This window comes from Oncorhynchus mykiss, chromosome 12 (assembly GCF_013265735.2).
Source record: "Oncorhynchus mykiss isolate Arlee chromosome 12, USDA_OmykA_1.1, whole genome shotgun sequence".
In the NCBI taxonomy this organism is placed as follows: Eukaryota; Metazoa; Chordata; class Actinopteri; order Salmoniformes; family Salmonidae; genus Oncorhynchus; species Oncorhynchus mykiss.
Window position 1 is genome coordinate 65,620,010 of NC_048576.1, and position 16,153 is coordinate 65,636,162.

The 16,153-nt window shown below is 37.4% G+C and overlaps 1 protein-coding gene across 1 annotated transcript; it reads right to left on the minus strand.

Annotated features, from left to right (window-relative positions):
• Positions 1-1,192: 1,192 nt before the first annotated feature.
• Positions 1,193-11,825, minus strand: LOC100136140 (type I interferon). Its single transcript, NM_001124433.1, is given in 5 exon segments — positions 1,193-1,511; positions 1,726-1,818; positions 11,101-11,250; positions 11,376-11,453; positions 11,659-11,825. Coding segments are annotated over 5 exon segments (552 nt in total). The 5' UTR covers positions 11,794-11,825; the 3' UTR covers positions 1,193-1,415.
• Positions 11,826-16,153: the final 4,328 nt, after the last annotated feature.

Sequence of the window (16,153 nt, forward strand, 5' to 3'; positions counted from 1 at the left end):
ATTGGCATTTTAAGTTGCTTGCAAACAAATCATACTCATGCATTCAGATACAGTCGTTATCTGTCTGAAAATTACATTTCTTAAGTAATCCTGGTGCCTTTTGTTCCATGACAGCTGGATAAGATTTGACTAGGCATATTATTGACTAAAATACATTTTGATTTGTTTAACACTTTTTGGGTTACTACATGATTCCATATGTGTTATTTCAAAGTTGTGATGTCTTCACTATTATTTCACAATGTAGAATATAGTAAAAATAAAGAAAACCCCTTAAAGAATATATAAAGAAAGAGAATTGTAGCCCTAGGAAGAATAAATAAAGACAATTGTGTAATGTACTGTAGTCTCCACGAACTATGAAATGCGTTATGTAAACAATAGTAAAGGCCTATTGTTGGCTACATGAGAAAGGGGTCTTTCTGACTCCAAATACACCAGTATCCTAAAGAATTAAGAGAAAACAAGCATAGGAAAGGGTTTTGGCATTAATAAAAAAAACTATGTAAGGCTTCTATTATATAATTATTTTGGTGACAACCTGGTTGATGAACAATATTTGGTGTTATCACGTTTTTTTTTTTATATAAGTATATATGGGACAACAAAAGGCAGTTGCTCATCAAGCATTGCTCAAATAACTTTGAAAAGATTGTTACAAAGTTTGACACCCGAAAAAGTTTGTTCCAATGAATGAACTTGCACAATAATGTGTCTTTTCCTACGTATTAACTAGCACAAAATGTGTATATTTTCACTCAAATTAAGCCACACAAAAACCCACATAAAATACTTTAAATATGCTACATTATTTTCATACATATTTGCACGAAATGAGTGTGAGATTGTGTTGCAACACAACAAACCAATGTACAAACGTGTTTTACACCATTGGTAAAAAAAAAGCGATTATTAAAATCCACTTTACATCTTCAAAATGTAGGTAAAACTAGAATTGTGATTTCATGGATTATCCTTCCTTGCATCTATAGTTCTGTGACACTGTTTTTTTTTTTCAACCCCATCTCTCAGCTGTTTAGAAAAAGAGTGTTTGAGTGTGTGCTTTGGTTTAGTTTGAACTGCAGAGTTCCATTTAGAAAGTCGGTCTATAAAAAAATGTATGCATAAAAGAAATGAATGAATTCAGGCATGCGTGAATAAATTATTTAAGTGAATGAAAACAATATGAGAATAGTTGTACGTATTTTTTATTTAATTGTATTATAAATAAAACACGAATAAATAAATACATTGTGTATACATAAATATCCATCTACCAACATATATAAAATAAATAAATCAGTCATTCAGTCAGTCAATCGAGCAGCCGAACAGTCAGTATAAATATCAGCCATCAATCTGTTAACCAGCCTGAGGAATATGTCACGTCTCCAGTGATGATTATGTGGTTCTCCTCACCGCTTGACTCTGCTGTCAATGAATTTCTTGAACTGCACCAAGTTTTCGCGAATCTCCTTTCGCACAATCTCCCATGCGCATGCGCTGTGTTCCTAGAGAGCGGACAAGATAAACATTTTATGTCGGTCAACTCAACCACTGCAGGTGTTGTTGATCCAGCGCATCCATCGACATAAAAAGGCACTTGGCAATTCCAAGTTTTCAAATGTGAGTTATGGCATTGAAATGCGTCCTATTTGTGGTGATCTAGAACTTTTGCTCAGATTAATTTTGCCTCTATTCGAGGACATTTGAAATTGGACCCACCTTCTCTTTCAAGACCGTGTTCAGCTTGTTGAAATATGTTTTCAGAGTAACCGAACCTCCATCTCCAGAGGATTCCCAAACACCACCCACGACCTGGAGACAATATACAATGCTGGTGAGGGCATGCATTTTGTCTTATGAGACGGTTATGAAAATATTAGAATATGTTTTGGTGTGTTTGAAGTGTTTAAATTATTTAAATACCAATGCCCACGATTGTCTGCCCCAAAATACACTGAGTGTACACCACATAAGTAAAACATTCATAACATTGAATTTCACCCCGTTTTACCCTCAAAACGGCCTAAATACGTCAGGGCATGTGTTCAACGGCGAGACTGGCCCATGTTGACTCCAATACTTCCCACAGTTGTGTCATGTTGGCTGGATGTCCTTTGGGTGGTGGACCATTCTTCATACACAAAGGAAACTGCTGACCTTGAGAAAGCCAGCAGCGTTGCAGTTCTTGATACATTCGAACTGGTGCGCCTGGCACCAACATCCATTCTCCCGTGAAGAAAGACACTTACATCTTTTGTCTTGCCCATTCACCCTCTGAATTGCAAACATACACATTCCATGTCTCAATGGTCTCAAGGCTTAAAAATCCTTCTTTAACCTGTCTCCGCCCCTTCCTATACACCAATAGGACAGAGACTTGACAGACAGAGACTTTCCAGCTGAATCCAGGTGAAAGCAATGATCCCTCACTTGTTAGATCCACTCCTATTGCTGTATAGGAAGGGGCGGAGACAGGTGTTCCTAATGTTTTGTACAATCAGCGTATAACCTACAGCCTACACAAGAGGGATCATACTTACACATAACTCTAAGTTTTGAACTTGACGATATATGACGTTTTGGAACATGTTAAGTTTTGTTCTGTTCCACGTGACTGGCGTCAGACTGTTGTTATATAATTGGTCCACATATCGCATAGCCTCTAATGCAACCACAGAGACGTCCTCACCCTGGATAAAATAAAACAGGGTTTTAGGTTTTAGGCAATGGCTAAACTTCCAATTTACCATACTGTACTTTAGTCTATCAATATACTGAAGTGTATCCTGCCTCTGTGTTCTTGTAAAGATCCTCTGGAAACATTTGTTCGACGTTTTCTTCTGCACACATAAGTGGAAAGAGTCCACCCTGAAAAATAATTCATATCAATATCAAGAAGTAAACTATATTGTGCTAATAACCTTAAATTAAACATTGTGGTACAGAAAGTGAAAGCATTGCTTAAAAATAAAATGTGCTATAATAAAAAAATAGATATTTGAATATCATTGCGAATTTTGCTCATCAATTTGTGCACACCAAATAGCGGACTGGTGCAGTTTAAATTCCTCACCATATCTGAGAGCAGGTCTATGCTCACATCGTTCAGCTTCCCCAACCTAAACTGCGTCCACCTGCAAGGTTTTGATGCTGCTGTGCCTTGGCAGAACAGAGTCAGGCAAATGCTCAACCATTTCAATACAGCCATGTTTCTTTAATAAGAACTTGAATGGAACAGCTATTATAAATGTTTAACGACGGATTATCTTAATCTTGATTGATATGATACCTAGACTGTTGATGTTGCCCATTTTATATAACCCAAGTATCGCTACGTAAAGGTATCAAAATCCCTTTGTGGTGAAGAAGGGTTTCATGGTTCAGACTTTCGCTTCCCTTTATAAACCCCAATTTTAGGGGGTAATTCTTAATTATGCTATTGGAAAACTAATCAAGAAAATGTTTGCCTATCAAGTTAACATTTTTCATATGTAGAGAATTGCACTGTATCAATGCATTTCATGCTAACATATTCAGTAGGTGTTAAAATGTAGGCCATATTGAATATTAAAAACCATGGCTGATTTGTTATTTCTATAATACAATGGTACAGTGCTCTCTCCTATGAAATGAGGGCAATGTTCAATATAAATATGCTGTACTTTTGGACATTGCACACCACCTTTTTCAGATTCTGTGTAGAAAGGTATTTTGATAGGAGTAGCATGGAGATGAATTTTTGCTCACACACGTTTAATCTGTTGTCGACACTCTTTTCATCTGGTAGTTCAATATGACGCATTATTGTTCATTTTTAATATTGAAAATCTTTGAAAAAAGATAATCCGGTAGTGCAGTCTGAAGCATTTACTGTTCAGTGTTAATATTGCAAATGTTTGAAATAACAAAACGTTTTATTAATAGAGTGACTGGTAGTGTTGCATGAAGACTAAAGCCGCCGCCTCGAAAATCGAGGTATTGCGGTGGTATTGCGGTGGTGTTGCCAGCATGCTGGGGAATTACTTTTCCTTTTCTCTTTTTTTTCTCTTATGCGCTTCATTCTTATTAAATTGATTCGGTAAATTCCAAGGGTTCTTTTTAAAGTTTGTTCCTCTGTGTTTAAAAAAAGAGTGTATGCCCTAAATTAGCCTTGACGATGATGTATGAATTTGACCTAATGTGAATGACGATGATGCTAATGATGGTTGTAGTTATATTTTTCTATACTTTTTTTTAACCATGAAAGTCCCATTCAGATATAGAATCATAGGATGACGATGATGACTACGACCTTAATCGGAGATGTAAGGTTTCTGATGATGCAGTTTTCATGTTAAGTCTTTATATCAGGTTAACTGGTAACAATGAACTATCTGATCATGACATTGATTGTTCTAGTTTTTTGGCCAATCAACTAATTAAAGATTGTTTTCAAACTTGAGATGAATTTCACTGTACTTGTGCAGTCAGTTAATTAAAAATGTTGTTAAGTGGGTCAACAGGTTTATTTCGGCAGCCGACAGTCGTGGTAGGAAATAAATATGTTACATCTGCTTATTTTATAGTGCATAGACTCCACTATGCTGTTGTTTTGAACTGCATATTGCCTAAACAAATGAATGCATGAAAGACTGAATGGATGAATGCATGGATGACTGAATATGTAAATGAATACAAACATTATGATAATAGATGCACGTTTTTTTTTTTATTATATATAAATAAATTACAGAATAAATAAATACATAGCCTTCACATGTACATAAATCAGTCAGTCAGTAAATATATCATCCATCAATCTATTAACCAGCCTCAGGTACATGTCACATGTCTCTGATGATGATTATGTGGTTTGTCCAACAGACCGCTTCTTCCTCACTCAGCAATTTGTTTAACTGCCCCAGTTTGTTTGTAAGCCCCACGATCTCACATGCGCATGCGCAGTGTTCCTTGAGCGCATACAATACATTCATTCTTAAGGCAACTCAACCACAGCAGGTGCAGCGCCAATGCATCCGTCGACTTAAACGGCGTTTGGAAGTTCCATGTGTCACATGTGAGTTGTGGCAGCAAAAATCATCCGATTTGTGGTGATCTAGAACTTTTCCTGTGATTAATTTAGCCTCTTTTCGAGGACATTTGATATTGTACCCACCTTCTGTTTCAAGACGGTGTTCAGCTTGTCGACATATGTTTTCATGACGCGTTACCAGAAGTAACCGACCCTCCATCTCCAGAGGATGCCCCAACACCACACCCGACCCGGAGACAATATAAAATGGTGGTCAGTGAATTAGTTCCGTATTAGGTAAACTTCTGAAAATATTATACAAAAATAATTTGGATTGAATCACAAATTAAATACATGTGCCAATTAATGTCTGCCCCCCAAATATAGCTTAGGCTACCACGAGGGATTTTATTTATTTTATTTATTTTTATTTTACCTTTATTTAACCAGGTAGGCTAGTTGAGAACAAGTTCTCATTTACAATTGCGACCTGGCCAAGATAAAGCAAAGCAGTTCGACAGATACAACGACACAGAGTTACACATGGAGTAAAACAAACATACAGTCAATAATACAGTATAAACAAGTCTATATACAATGTGAGCAAATGAGGTGAGAAGGGAGGTAAAGGCAAAAAAGGCCATGGTGGCAAGGTAAATACAATATAGCAAGTAAAACACTGGAATGGTAGTTTTGCAATGGAAGAATGTGCAAAGTAGAAATAAAAATAATGGGGTGCAAAGGAGCAAAATAAATAAATAAATTAAATACAGTTGGGAAAGAGGTAGTTGTTTGGGCTAAATTATAGGTGGGCTATGTACAGGTGCAGTAATATGTGAGCTGCTCTGACAGTTGGTGCTTAAAGCTAGTGTTTCCAGTTTCAGAGATTTTTGTAGTTCGTTCCAGTCATTGGCAGCAGAGAACTGGAAAGAGAGGCGGCCAAAGAAAGAATTGGTTTTGGGGGTGACTAGAGAGATATACCTGCTGGAGCGTGTGCTACAGGTGGGAGATGCTATGGTGACCAGCGAGCTGAGATAAGGGGGGACTTTACCTAGCAGGGTCTTGTAGATGACATGGAGCCAGTGGGTTTGGCGACGAGTATGAAGCGAGGGCCAGCCAACGAGAGCGTACAGGTCGCAATGGTGGGTAGTATATGGGGCTTTGGTGACAAAACGGATTGCACTGTGATAGACTGCATCCAATTTGTTGAGTAGGGTATTGGAGGCTATTTTGTAAATGACATCGCCAAAGTCGAGGATTGGTAGGATGGTCAGTTTTACAAGGGTATGTTTGGCAGCATGAGTGAAGGATGCTTTGTTGCGAAATAGGAAGCCAATTCTAAATTTAACTTTGGATTGGAGATGTTTGATATGGGTCTGGAAGGAGAGTTTACAGTCTAACCAGACACCTAAGTATTTGTAGTTGTCCACGTATTCTAAGTCAGAGCCGTCCAGAGTAGTGATGTTGGACAGGCGGGTAGGTGCAGGTAGCGAACGGTTGAAGAGCATGCATTTAGTTTTACTTGTATTTAAGAGCAATTGGAGGCCACGGAAGGAGGGGAAGGGATCATACTAACTCATTTCTAATTTCTTATTAACTTAACTAGGTCATCTGTTTTTTAACAGGTTCAGTGTTTCCTTGTTCCAGGTGACAGGATTCAGGCCTTTAAATAATTGGACCATATTTCCCAAAGCCTCTAATGCAACCACAGAGATGTCCTCGCCCTGTATAAAAGATAAACGGCATTAGGGTGTCTCACAAATTCCATGGTAAAACTTCCAATTTGTAATTTTGAAATGGTAAAAAATCATGTACTGTAGTTTAGGCTATCAAAATCTTGCTATATGATACTGAAGTGTATCCTGCCTGTGTGTTCTTGTAAACATGCTGTGGAAACATGCGTTCGACCTTTTTCCTTTAGACACAGAGCTGGAACGTGTCCACTCTGAAATAAAGTCATATCAATGTCAAAAAGTGAACTGTATTGGAATAGTTCCCTTACATTAAACGTTGAAGTACAGATAGTGAACGCATTGGTTACATTAAATGTGTTATAATGAAATAAAATAAATGTAGGCCTAATAATGAGATGTATTGAGCATCAAATTGTGTTCACCAAAGAGCGGACTGGTGCAAAATTTAGCGGGTTGGTGCATAAACTGTGTCCACTTGCACCGGTCGGAGTCAGCTGTGACTCGACAGAACAGAGTCAGGCAGATACTCAACTATTTCAATAGAACCATGTTTCTATTGATATCATTTAAGAGTAACAGATTTTCGAAATTATTAACAACCGATTATCTTAATCTTAATTCGATATGATACCTACATTGCTAAAGTTGTCCATTTTATATAATTAACCGAATTATCGATGAACTTCAAGTTATAAAACATTCCTTTGTGGTGAAGAAGGCTACATGGTTCAGGCTTCAGCTTCCCTTTAAAAGCCCATTTTTTTTAGTGGGTGATTCTTAATTATGCTATTGTGAAATTAATAAGAATGTTTTTTTGTCCAGCAAGTTTAACAGTTTTCATACATGTCTTTGCGGAGAATTGCATTGGAACAATGCATTTCATGAGTTCAGACAGCAGTTTTTCAGCAGACAATATTGAATATGAAAAACTGATAAAACAGTAGCCTATTTCTACAATGGTGCAGGGCTCTATATTAGCAAATGGGGGCCATGGTCAATATTGTGGACATTGCTCACCACATTTTTCAGATTCTGTGTAGGGTTAACCAGACAGTTGTTTCAATAGGCGTAGCACAGCGATCACATGTTGCTGTTGTGACTTTCTTTTAATCAGGTAGATCAATCTGAAGCATGACTGTTCAGTGTTAATATTGCACATCTTTAAAATAAAAACACATTTTATTAACTGGTAGTAACTGGTAGTGACTGGTAGTGTTGAATGAAAGCTGAAGCCGACCCGCCTCTAAAATGGAGAGTAGAGGGCGGTGGTATTGTCTTCACTTTTCCTTTTCTCTCGTGCGGTTCATTCTTATTACATTGATTCGGTAAATTCCAACTTTTTACAGTTTGTTAATTTCTGGTTAATAAAAAAATATGTGCCCTAGATTAGCCTTTCTAAGGCGCTTACCAAGACTACGGAAATTATGACAATGATGTTTGAGTTTGGCCTAATGTGAGTGAATAGGAAAGTCACTTTGTTATATAGACAAGTAGAATGATGCTGGTGATGATGCTGATGGTGATGTGATGATGACGACATTAAATACCTGTTGTAAATTTAATTGATCTGACATGATTTGGAAAGGAACACACCTGTCTATGTAATGTCCCACAGTTGACAGTGCATGTCAGAGCAAAAACCAAGCCATGAGGTCGAAGCAATTGTCCGTAGACCTCCGAGACAGGATTGTGTCGCTGCACAGATCTGGAGAAGGGTATCTGTAGACCCGTAAATAGCTGTGCAGCGACGCTCCCAACCTGACAAAGCTTGAGAGGATCTACAGAGAAGAATGAGAGAAACTCCCCAAATACAGGTGTGCCCAGCTTGTCGCGTCACACCCAAGAGGACTCGAGGCTGTAATCGCTGCCAAAGGGGCTTCAACAAAGTACTGAGTACAGGGTCTGAATACGTATGTAAATGTGATATAATGTAATTGCAAAAACGTGAGATTAATGTAACTGTATTTGTGCAGTCAATTAATTACAAATGGGTTAGATTGGTCGACAGGTTTATTTCGGTAGCCTACAGTCGTGTTATTAAAGGTATATTTCATTGTATGTTGGTTTATAGAATGGAGTATAATCTGTACATTTTTCCATTTCCACACGATTTCATTTCGAAAAACCTCACAAATTCAATAACTGTTGTCCTGAAATGATGAAACCCCACAGTCAATTTAATTGAGTAAATGTACCAACGAAAAAGTAATGTGTTATTCTGTGTTATTTTAAGCCTTTGTTATTAGAAGTAGATTCATTTTGCTAAAGTAGGGTTTTGCAGAACGATGAAGTGTCTCCATGAAAACGTATAGAATGGTAGAATTCTCGTCTGCAACTGTTTGAAACGATTCAATGTAGTAAGTGGTATTGTCACATTGGCATTTTAAGTTGCTAGCAAAAAAATCATACTCATGCATTCAGATACAGTCGTTATCTGTCTGAAAATTAAATTTCTTAAGTAATCCTGGTGCCTTTTGTTCCATGACAGAGTTTGACTAGAACGAGCAAATACAGTACCCTTCTCACTTGATATTAAATGACATATGCTGTCAAAACCATCTCTCTCTGTTGGGGAAAATAAATGTATGTAAATTAATGTGCTACACAATTCTTTGGCTACTTTAAAAGTTACAGCCTTTACCGACCTGTTGATAATGAGTGTCTTCAAATAACAAATGAATGTTGAATGTTGATGTACAAATTCTCTTGCAAGCCCTGCACCCGAAACGACCGCTCTAAGGTATCAAAATGAAAATGGTATGGTCAGGCAAGATGTCAATTGTGTCCAGATGTAGACATTTTACAACCACAGTACATCTTCAAACATGTAGATAAAACTAGAATTGTGTTTTCATGGATCATCCTTCCTTGCATCTATAGCTCTGTGACGGTGGTTATTTGTTTCAACCCCATCTCTCAGCTATTTACAAAAGTATTGTTTGAGTGTGTGCTTTGGTTTTGTCCGAACTGCAGAGTTCCCCTTGAGAAAGTCTTTCTGTACAAAAATGAATGCATGAAAAAATGAATGGAAGAATGCAGGAATGCATGAATGCATGAATGCATGAATGCATGAATTAATTATTATATAAGATAATGAAAAAAACAATATGAGAATAGTTGAATGTATTTTTTTATTTAATTGTATTATAAATAAAACACGAATAAATAAATACATTGTGTATACATAAATATCAGTCTATCAATATATATAAATAAATAAATAAATTAGTCATTCAGTCAATCGGGCAGCCGGCCAGTCAGTCAGTCAGTCAGTCAGTCAGTATCAATCTGTTAGCCAGCCTGAGGAATATGTCACGTCTCCAGTGATGATTATGTGGTTCTCCTCACGGCTTGACTCTGCTGTCAATGAATTTCTTCAACTGCACCAAGTTTTCGCGAATCTCCTTTCGCACAATCTCCCATGCGCATGCGCTGTGTTCCTGGAGAGCGGACAAGATAAACATTTTATGTCAGTCAACTCAACCACTGCAGGTGTTGTTGATCCAGCGCATCCATCGACATAAAAACGGCACTTGGCAATTCCAAGTTTCAAATGTGAGTTATGGCATTGAAATGCGTCCTATTTGTGGTGATCTAGAACTTTTGCTCAGATTAATTTAGCCTCTATTCGAGGACATTTGAAATTGGACCCACCTTCTCTTTCAAGACGGTGTTCAGCTTGTTGAAATATGTTTTCAGAGTAACCGAACCTCCATCTCCAGAGGATTCCCAAACACCGCCCACAACCTGGAGACAATATACAATGCTGGTGAGGGCATGCATTTTGTCTTATGAGACGGCTATGAAAAGATTAGAAAATATTTGGTGTGTTTGAAGTGTTTAAATTATTTAAATATCAATGCCCACGATTGTCTGCCCCAAAATACACTGAGTGTACACCACATTAGTAACACGTTCATAACATTGAGTTTCACCCCGTTTTACCCTCAAAACAGCCTAAATTCGTCAGGGGCATGTGTTCCACGGCGATACTGGCCCATGTTGACTCCAATACTTCCCACAGTTGTGTCATGTTGGCTTGATGTCCATTGGGTGGTGGACCATTGTTCATACACAAGGGAAACGGTTGAGCATGAGAAAGCCAGCGGCGTTGCAGTTCTTGACACATTCAAACTGGTGCGCCTGGCACCTACATCCATACTCCTACATCCAGACATATTTGTTCTTGCACATTCACCCTCTGAATGGCACACGTACACAATCCATGTCTCAATTGTCTCAAGGCTTAAAAATCCTTCTTTAACCTGTCTCCCCTTCCTCCACACCAATAGGAGTGGGTCTAACAAGTAAGGGATCATTGCAGGTCTTGTTAATGTTTTGTACAATCTGCGTCTAACCTACAGACTACACAAGAGGGATCATACTTACGCATAACTCTAAGTTTTGAACTTGACGATATATGACGTTTTGGAACATGTTAAGTTTTATTTTGTTCCACGTGACAGACGTCAGACTGTTGTTATATAATTGTTCCACATATCGCATAGCCTCCAATGCAACCACAGAGACGTCCTCACCCTGGATAAAATAAAACAGGGTTTTAGGCATTGGGTGTCTAAATAAATGGTTAAACTTCCAATTTACCATACTGTACTTTAGTTATACTGTACTTTAGTTTATCAATATACTGAAGTGTATCCTACCTCTGTGTTCTTGTAAAGATCCTCTGGAAACATTTGTTCGACGTTTTCTTCAGCACACATAAGTGGAAAGAGTCCACCCTGAAATATAATTCATATCAATATCAAGAAGTAAACTATATTGTGATAGTAACCTTAAATTAAACATTGTGGTACAGAAAGTGAAAGTATTGCTTAAAAATAAAATGAGCTATAATAGAAAAATAGAAATGTGAATATCATTGCGAATTTTGCTCATCAATTTGTGCACATCAAATTGCGGACTGGTGCAGTGTAAATTCCTCACCATATCTGAGAGCAGGTCTATGCTCACATCGTTCAGCTTCCCCAACCTAAACTGCGTCCACCTGCAAGGTTTTGATGCTGCTGTGCCTTGGCAGAACAGAGTCAGGCAAATGCTCAACCATTTCAATACAGCCATGTTTCTTTAATAAGAACTTGAATGAAACAGCTATCATAAATGTTTAACGACGGATTATCTTAATCTTGATTGATATGATACTTAGACTGTTGATGTTGCCCATTTTATATAACCCAAGTATCGCTACGTAAAGGTATCAAAATCCCTTTGTGGTGAAGAAGGGTTTCACGGTTCAGACTTTCGCTTCCCTTTATAAACCCCAATTTTAGGGGGTAATTCTTAATTATGCTATTGTAAAACTAATCAAGAAAATGTTTGCCTATCAAGTTAACAGTTTTCATATGTAGAGAATTGCACTGTAGCAATGCATTGCATGCTAACATATTCAGCAGGTGTCAAAATGTAGGCCATATTGAATATTAAAAACTAAGAAAACCATGGTTATTTTTTATTTCTATAATACAATGGTACAGGGCTCTCTCCTATGAAATGAGGGCAATGTTCAATATAAATATGCTGTACTTTTGGACATTGCACACCACATTTTTCAGATTCTGTGTAGAAACGTTTTTTTTTTTTTTGATAGGAGTAGCACTGAGATTTTTGCTCACACTCGTTTAATCTGTTGTCGACTCTCTTTTCATCCGGTAGTGCAGTCTGAATCATTACTGTTCAGTGTTAATATTGCAAATGTTTGAAATAACAAAACGTTTTATTAATAGAGTGACTGGTAGTGTTGAATGAAGACTAAAGCCGCCGCCTCTAAAATCGAGAGTATTTTGCGGTGGTATTGCGGTGGTGTTGCCAGCACGCAGGGGAATTACTTTTGCTTTTCTCTTATGCGCTTCATTCTTATTAAATTGATTCGGTAAATTCCAAGGGGTCTTTTTAAAGTTTGTTAATTTTTGTTTAAAAAAATAGTATATGCCCTAAATTTGCCTTGACGATGATGTGTGAATTTGACCTAATGTGAATGACGATGATGCTAATGATAGTTATGGCTGTATTTTTCTATACTTTTTTTTAACCATGAAAGTCCCATTCAGATGTAGACTCATAGGATGATGATGATGTTAATTGGAGGTGTAGTTGTCTGATTATGCAGTTTTTATGTTAAGCCTTTATATTAGGTTACCTTGTAACAATGAACTAACTATCTGATCATGGCATTGATTGTTCAAGATTGTTGGCCAATCAACAAATTAGTGATTATTTTCAAACTTGAGATGAATTTCGATGCATTTGTGCAGTCAGTTAATTACAAATGTTGCTAAATGGGTCAATAGGTTTATTTCGGCATCCTACAGTCGTGGTAAGAAATAAATATATTACATTGCTAATTTGTAGTGCATTTGTAGTGCATATAGACTCGAGTAGAATCTGTCAGTTCTTCAATATGCTTGCTGTTTGTTTTTTTTGCTGGGTTTATGTGTAGCACTTTGTGACGTGCTGCTGTCTAAAGAGCTTTATAAATACATTTGATTGATTCATTTATTGAATATCCACAGGATTTTCATTTCGAACAACCTCCCAGGTACTGTTTTCCCGAAATGATAAAACCCCACAATAAATTGAAATGAGTAAATGTAGCAGCGATAAAGGGATTCAAATAAAACCATTCAATATAGGCTTCTGTGCTATTTTAACCTTTTGCTATTGAAGTTGCTTCATCTTGCCAAAGTAGCGTTTTGTAGAACGACGTAGTGTCTCCATGAGAATCTATTCTATCCAGGAATTCCAAGTTTTATGAAAGGACTGTGGGCTGCCTCGTAGGCCTATGTAATACATATTTTTTTCTAAAGTCATAAAGGAATTGACCTAATTTATTAATTGAGAGATACTGTATTAGGATGCCACTTAAAAGTTATATTTATTTTTGATATATCACTCAGCTAAATCAATTGTTATTTCTATGTTTTGCCTACCATCTCGTTCAGGGGGACTAAAGTATTATCTTTTGAATGTATTGTTTTTTTTTTTTTCAATTTTTCCTTTCCATGTGTTTTTTCTTATTTTCACACCAATTATAGTAAGACATTCATTAAGGTGTTTAATACAATGGAAAGTCTTTATAAATAAACATCCCACAATGGCAAGTGGGAGCTAAAAGTTCCTGGTCCCCCAAATGATCCTCTATTCCTCACCCAGATCTCCCCTTTCTGCCCACTGCCCCAGTGTGATTGACAGATGAAAACAAACAAGAAAAACAGTAACCCCCCACAAAGTACAAAAACACATTAATAAAAAGAAACAAAACAAATAGAATATACACTATATATTCAAATGTATGTGGACACGCCATCAATTTAGTGGATTCGGCTAATTTCAGCCACACCAGTTGCTGACAGGTGTATAAAATCAAGCACACAGCCATGCAATCTCTGTAGACAAACACTGGCAATATAATGGCCTTACTGAAGAGCTCAGTGACTGTCAACGTGGCACCGTCATAGGATGATGAATCATGCTTCACCATCTGGCAGTCTGACAGATGAATCTGGGTTTAGCGGATGCTAGGAGAATGCTACCTGTCCGAATGCATAGTACCAACTGAAAAGTTTGGTGGAGGAGGAATAATGGTCGAGGGGTATTTTTCATGGTTTGGGCTAGTAAGCTTCCAATGAAGGGAAATCTTAACACTACAGCATACAATGACATGCTAGACGATTCTGTGCTTCCAACTGTAATGGCACATTTTAATTGTATGTGTCCACCCACCTGAGTATGTGACTAACCTTGTAAAACTGTGCAAAACTGTCCAATTATCATGTCCTATTCTTGGGAGTATCATCCTGTGTTGCAAACCAGCTTGCACCTGTGTCCTTGCATGGATAAAGTCCCACCCAAGGACAGGAAACTATAAAAAAATATGTTCTCATCACTCATTGCTTCGGAATTCAGACTGCCTACATTGTGCAGTGTAAATCTGTTATTCCCTCTGAGCTCAGAGAAATAACAAATCTTAGCTTGACTTGGGCTCCAGCAAATTGTTATTTTATAATATCCACCACACAACTTTGGCAACAGTTTGGGGAAGACCCTTTCCTGTTTCAGCATGACAATGACTCCGTGCATAAAGCAAGGTCCGTACAGAAATGGTTTGTCAAGATCGGCGTGTAAGAACCTGACTGGCCTGCACAGAGCCCTGATCTCAACCCTATTGAAAACATTTGAGATGATTTGGAATGCCGACTGCGAGCCAGGCCTAAATGTCCAACATCTGTGCCCAGCCTCACTAATGTTTGTGGCTGAATGGAAACAAGTCCCCACAGCAATGTTCCAAGTTTCATCTAGTGGAAAACCTTCCCATAAGAGTGGAGGCTGTTATAGCAGCATAAGATGTTCGATTAGTCATCTGGTGTATAAACTTAAAGTAGAATTATCACGTGACTGTGACTGACTATCAGCAACAAGTTTAATCTGCATCCCCTCAGATGGTTAGATAAATCCACTTTCATTGGTTTTAGACAAGAATGACATTTGGAGATTTCACACAAAATCCTTTTTTTAATTCACATTTTCAATATTCATTTTTCCACAGGTTTTACAAGTAGACAGGCAATACAGTTCTATTCAACACATGCACAAAAAGGAAATGCAAAACGTAAATAGGAATTTATAATAATAAAAAACAACCATTTATGGATCTAAATATAGTAAAGAGACTAACAGGGTCCCACATGATTGTAAATAAACTGGTAAGGGCGTACCAATCGTTGCAGATGACGTTTCGTCTCTTTCCTAATGAGCTCCCAAGACTGTGGACTGTAGTTCTGAAAAACAAAAGAAAATGTCAATATTAGTGGTTTGGACTTTCTGGCCATTATAATGATCATATTGTCTTGAACAACAAAGAAAGGCCTGGTGCAGTATATAATAATAATAATAATAATAATAATAATAATAATAATAATAATAATAATAATAAATTAAGATTCTCAGAGTAGGAGTGCTTATTTTTGATCAGTTGTGCATTTTAGGTCACTATAAATAAGGACAGAGGAGGCTTGATGCTAGATCAGCACTTCTCTGAGACACTTGACACATACTGTATGGCCCCAGAGCACAAAAGTGTTTCAAAACTGCTCCTGTTTAGCCAAGTTTATATTAATTTAATTCCATGTATTAAACACATTGCCATTCGAAATCGAACTCACTAATTTTCTCAGAACCTCAACTTCTTGAAGTAGTGTTTCAGTCTCCTCTCAGGTTTCTTGGCAGGTGATACCTGTTGGACAAGATTAAAACATTAGCCTCCAATTGAACATAATAGCCCACATAGATTTTCTCACTTGTACAGTTAGTAGTCTACACCTTGTTGGGGTTTGTTCCTTGTTAATCATTGGCTCATTTGTGAAATTAGCATTCAGACAATAGCAGCCTCCAGTATTTATTCTGCAGTAGTTTATGTGTCGGGGGG